The sequence below is a fragment of the Amphiprion ocellaris genome, chromosome 20 (genome assembly GCF_022539595.1).
Source record: "Amphiprion ocellaris isolate individual 3 ecotype Okinawa chromosome 20, ASM2253959v1, whole genome shotgun sequence".
Lineage (NCBI taxonomy): Eukaryota > Metazoa > Chordata > Actinopteri > Pomacentridae > Amphiprion > Amphiprion ocellaris.
The window spans coordinates 17,604,608-17,610,607 of record NC_072785.1 but is presented as its reverse complement, the minus strand read 5'-3'; the positions used below and the strand labels follow the sequence as shown (position 1 = coordinate 17,610,607).

The window sequence follows — 6,000 nt, the reverse complement described above, 5'->3', positions numbered from 1 at the left end:
AGGAGACGCTGCAGCAGCCGCTCCACCAGCGAGCGCTCCGGGCCAGAGGCGCTCCCTACAGCTGGCTGGAAAACTGAGAAGGAACCTGACAGCTTACCTTCTCTGCCACATTTCCTGCCGAAAAGGAGGCCAGGTGTCCAGCCACCTCCGTCAGAATATGTGGACAGCCCTTCTCCATTAGACCTGTCCAAGTACTTGGACCAGGAGACCATCAAAATACTGTTTCTGATTCAACTCAGTAAAAACGATTTTCTTTTATTTTCAAATGCACTTTTTATGGTCTGACCATGGTTTTGTACATAAAATATGTGTGTTCATAAGTATCTGGCACACTTAGAAATTTGATTGCACTATTGTAAATAATTTGTTTTGATGTTGATGTTGTCTCTGCAAATTTTGCAGTTTTGTTTATTTTCGTTTTTTTTACAGGTTACAAAATTGACCATATCTCAAAAAGCAAATTATGTACAGACTCCAAATAAATTTCCTGTGGTTCCAAAGGATATTGTGCAGTGTTTTTACATTTACAAATTTGAGGGATACAGCTATGCAATTTCTGTATTTTGAAATATATGTGAAAAAAACAAAAACGATTTTAATTTTTTTTAAGATTTATTGCACTTTTAAGCAATTTTTTGTAGTAGTTAAGACATAAGTCAATACATATTATTAAAATTTGGGATATCAGGGTTATTTTGATGTAAAGCAAATAAAAATACTCCAAAAAATGGCACTACAGCATGTAAAAATGTAAAAATATGTCCTGGCGGACTTGCACAATGGTGGGTCTTAAAGGGTTAAAAGGAAATCAAGGCGTTGCACTAGTTAATCGTATTTGGATGAGATTCTTGAAAAGTTTTTGCATGTTTCTCATGGATCTTATGTCATTTTTTTCTCTTATTTTGACCTCCTGTATAAAAAACAGATGATCTCATCTGTTCTGAGTTTGAAACGGGCCGTTCATTAGTGTATGTGTTGCTTAACCTCAGCACTAAACGCTCCATATTTCCACTATTTAGCAGATGTCTAAATTGCTTTGAAACTCTTTCAACTATCAGTGTGAGTTGCCATTAAGTCCCCGCCCCCACCCGCTGGCCTGGATCAGAAAAGTATAGTTCAGCCCGACACCCTGTGCTCAGAGATAAGCTAAGCGAGGGTGATAGTCAGGTCTGTGCACTGATACTTAAGGAATGATCCCAACACACATCCTGGAGACTCGTAATCAGGTGTGCCGCACGCTGTCCACTCGACACGCATTCAACACTCTGTATCACACTGTGTTCGACCCCGTGTCACCCTCACCAGTTAGTTCACTTCTAAACCATCATTCACACCCATCTACATCCCAGAAACACCTCCTCACCACCCGCCTGACGCCTCCACAGCAGCAGAGTGTAAATCAGCTGTCTGTGCGGTGGACAGGCAAACAGCAACAGGGGTGAGCAGCAGAAAGAGAGGTCATCTAATCAGAGCAGAGCCAGCAGTGACTCGGCCACCTGAGGCTGCGTCTGTGAAACCTGCATCACAATGATCACACCAGAGACTGTAGAGGAGACCGAGGGAAGCTGGTGACCCGTCTGCTGTATTTTCTCAGAGATCTGTGACTCAGAACATCATTAGCACACACACACTACGGTTATTCAGGGCCTGCAAAATGCCGTTTGCTGCCCCACCTTTTCCCCCCTGTTTGCTCCACATGGAAACACAGGGACGTGGTGTCGCAAGTTGTACTCTGGTTTGAAAGAACATGGCGCTCAGCAACATTTAATTAGCTGTGTTTGAACCCAATTTAGCACTTCTAAACAAAGCCACAATAATGGATAATCTGTCTGTGGTGTTTGAGCCCGGACTTAACAATGGGAAAGTTTTCCAAATGCCACATTCATGCTACATTTCACACAAGGCGTAAGCTCAGAGCTAGCCTAATGAGGGTTTGTTCATGTTTATTCCAGCCATTGTGCTGCTGATTGACAGAGAAAAGCCCCTTTTATGATCTCCTAAAGCATTTATACATGCTAAAAAGATAGGGGAAACCTGAAGGTGCTGTGGTGACCTTTCAGCTGGCCAAAAACAAACCCCTGGTTCATGATAGCAGAGCGTCCTACGAGAGTAGCCATCTGGCTCAATTTGAAAGCCCATCACCCAGGCAAATAGGTCAGTGCTCCTGGGCCACAGACTCTGCAAGTGCAAAGAAACCGAGGCTCCCAAAGGTCCTGGTCTGATCTGTCATCAGCCAATATGGGTGTCCGGCCAGCGGTCAGCGGGTCGACCCATTTGACAAGAGCTCTAAGAAGGGGACGGAGCGAGGGAGGGTGGAGGGAGAAGCAGAGGACAAGAGCCGAGTTGTGTTGCAAGGGCTGATTATGCGCGCTACGAGGCCGGTTTCCTGGATGTTGTGTTTGTGTTGGAGCGAGTGGCTCCAGGCAGATGTTGCAAATGAAGGAGGTGCTGTTGTGTGTTGACATTGTGGGGAAAAATCATCCCGGATGACATCTGATTGGTGTTTCTAGAGGAAATGTTTCCGATGACAGCAAAAATCCACAATATTGGAACACTCCCCCTTTGAGTAGGCAGGCAGCATGATGAATTATGCGACTGTTTTATAGACTAGATGTGTCTCTAAGTTGCTCTTGCTGCAGAAAACAGCACAACAACAGAACTGCTTTCTCTGGGCCTCCAGGGTGTGTGACACTGCGACAATCAGCCTCCAGCTGTGCCTGCACTGCCCACACACATACAGACCATCCATCTGGCAAAGTGAGCACATAAACACTACTTCAGCAAACATCAGATGACCTTTTACCTCCCAAAGCTATTTGCATACACAATCCGACACCTACAAACACAAGTGAGCGCACACTCCTCCATACACAGAAGGCAAGGCAGTGGAATGATATGGCTTCTTTATAATTTATTGCAGGTTTAATTGTAAAGCTTTGACAGACTTCATGACTGTACTGTTAAACAGAGACGGAAAACAACGAGGAGAGACTTTTCTGTGAATGTAGACTGTGAAATAAAAGATATTCTTTCTTTCATTAATGTAGCACCAAGCTGATTTTCATACTTACGCTGATGATACACAGGTATATGATTCTTGCTCATCTGGTGACAGAAGCCCAACTGACAAACTGTCTTGTTCCATCAATATCATGAAATATGTCAAAGTCACAAAACTCTCTGCAGCTCAGGAGCGACTAAACTGAGGTATTCAATGCTGATACAAGAGAAATTCAGACTTCCCTTAGTACTCAGTTTGAAATCCTGGCTATGAACACAAAACATGAAGCAAAGAATCTTGGCGTCATCTTTGATTGTGACCTTTTGTTTGGCCCAAAGGTAGGAAACCACACTAGATATGTTTAATACCATCTCAGAAATGTTGCCTGCATGCAACCTCTCCTTTTCAAAGAAAATACAAAAAGAGGATCCAAAATGCAGCAGTGCATCTTCTCACAAAAACTAAACATAGAGAGCACATTACCTTGGTTTTAAAAGCTCCCTGCACACTAAAATTTGATACAATGGAACTTTTAGCACCGCTTAATTAAATGCATGATTACAAGATTTAAAAAATCTAATTAACTGATTAGATAAACAATTTGAATTACAAATATTGTTTCGATGGGTTGGATTTAGATAATAATGTTGGTAACTGCCTCAAAACTTGTCTTTAAAAGCTCATGTTTATGCAGTTTCATGGAATTTACTGACATAAGACCTATTCATTACTTTTACGATGGACTTTTTTATTTGATTGTCTAATGTTTTATCAGTAATATTGGTAGACTCATTTTATTCTCTTACGTTGTTTGATTTAAGGCACTTTGAGTGGAATTTTACAAAGAGGTTATTTTCCACAGTAGTCTGCTTATATAATTTAGATTCAGAGTAGCCAAACCTCTAACGGTGTGACTTAGCTGATGGTGTATGCATATTGCTTTAATTCATAATTTAAATGACTGTCTGACATGAAAATAGCGATTGAAAATTGACTCATTCATTATTATCTGCCAGTAAAATGATCCCACAGGTGACTTTGCTTCCAACACATTTGAAGTATTTAAAAAACTATAGCTTTATTAAACTGGCAAGTGGCCAATAAAGGAACTCAAGATCTTCAGATTCCACAATATGACGCAGAAAGAGACTTGCATACAAGACATTCAAAGTTGCATCATTGCGCAACACACGGAGACGAGTTGCCGAGCGGGGATAAATCAGTTCAAATCCTCCCTCCTTCGGTTCCTTGTGACTGGTCCGTGCCTGTGTCAGTTCAGGGGGAGGGGTGCACCGCTAATTCCATATGCCTGTATGTCAATTTAGGACTCAGAATGCGTTTTTGTGCGCGGCTGTCAGCATCTCCGCGCCTCAGCGGACGCACACAGTCTCGGTCCTGGATTTCTACGCGTATTTTTGTTAGAGGAGACGCTCGGGACGCGCGTCTACCTGCTCACACTGAACCTTTGTCTTTGGATATTGCTGCCACTTAAAAACGCATCCGCACACTTGCGCCTCGTGGTTTTTTAATGCGCTTTTGAAGTGAGCTACTGCGTAATAACGAGCACACCCGAGGGGAAGAGTCGTCACAAAACTTCAAGGAAGACTTGGCAACTTTGGAGATACGTCTGCACCGTGGCGGAGTTCATGTGGTTTACCATCTGACACACCATTTCACTGGAAAACTTAGCGGAGGGAGGTTTTAGAAACATGTTCGGCAAATGCTCCGTGGTGTTATTGAACGTCCTCTTTCTGGTGCGGGCGCTCTCGGCTCATGAGTGCGCGCCGTGTAACCTCCGGACTTGTCCCGTGAAATCCCCCCACGGCTGCGAGGGCGGCCGGACGGTGGCCAGGGACCCGTGCGGATGCTGCGATCAGTGCACCCGGCTGGAGTGGGAGTCCTGCGGCGGCCAGGACTGGGCGCACGGCTATTGCGCACTGGGGCTGACGTGCGCGTCTGTCAACAAAACCGGAGCTGCCACTATCCCTGAAATTGGAGTTTGTAAAGGTGAGTAGAACCTTCTTGTGTGAGTTTAATTAAAATGATGCCATGTTTATTCACCCTCACAGAGGAGAAAATGCGTAAATGGTGTTGTTGAGTCAGAGGAGCCGTTAGGTGCCAATTCTCTCGTCAGGCAACCATCCTCTTCTTTTAAGTTGCTTCAAGGCACCACCATTCAGATGTCGGTGAAGCCCAGACTGCAGTGAGTGTGTCAGGAGCTGCTCCCCAGGTCTGAGGGGCTCTTGACTGCCAGGAGAGGAGTCATGTTCAGCTGCTCTTTCTTCCCCTCAAAGCTTCATTCACTCTCAGCTCAGAAGCATGACAATACGTCTGGCAGCAGTGATCTGGCACAAGGCTTCAGCTCTAGTAGGTCCTGTTCCTTCATTTGAGGCACATTTAGGAGTGACTCTGTGTGGGGGCAAAATTATGGACTGCTCATGTCGTGACCAACAATGATGATTGTGTTTTTAAGCCTGAAAAACATTGTGATTTAATAAATAAGCTGCCATTTTCTTGCCTGTACTGTTTACACAATTGGCCTCAGTGTGTAACCCAAAGCTCTAATGGTTTGACAGCACAATTGCAAAAGTCCCCAGCAGATTTTCACTTGCAATTCTGTTGCCTCCTCACTGCTACACTGTTCTGCTCCTTGCCAAGCAGAGCTGGGCTGTTACGCTGTGGATGTGCTCATTTTACGCACAATTTGAGCATTTTTCTGAACTTCAAAGAAATATGTAGGGTGTCAGGTTCCTCTCCAAGAATGAAGGTAGCAGTGGCCTTCCCCTGTGGAACAAATAACTTGTAGAAGGGACCCCCCCCAACCTCCCCAACCCCACCACCTGCACTCTGTCCAGCCTGTTTTGGGAAGATTGAAGAGGACTGACAAGACAGTTGGAGAGAGTAAGCAGCTCTCAGTGGGTGTCTGGATCTCCTGACCCTGCCCCTCCATCATCCCTCTGTGGGGTGGTCCAAGTCACGGCTCCACAAGGGTTTTCCAG

The 6,000-nt window shown here is 44.6% G+C and overlaps 1 protein-coding gene across 2 annotated transcripts in view; it reads left to right on the top strand.

Annotated features, from left to right (window-relative positions):
* Positions 1-4,280: 4,280 nt before the first annotated feature.
* crim1 (cysteine rich transmembrane BMP regulator 1 (chordin-like)) overlaps positions 4,281-6,000 on the top strand; it is a 34,173-nt gene continuing 32,453 nt past the window's right edge. The window contains exon 1 of one of the 2 annotated variants that reach the window (XM_055005876.1): positions 4,281-5,008. In XM_055005876.1, coding sequence (XP_054861851.1) covers positions 4,711-5,008 — 298 coding nt within the window. In that variant the 5' untranslated portion in view covers positions 4,281-4,710. The remainder of the gene's footprint in view (positions 5,009-6,000) is intronic. The other variant, XM_023261127.3, reaches the window with a different exon arrangement.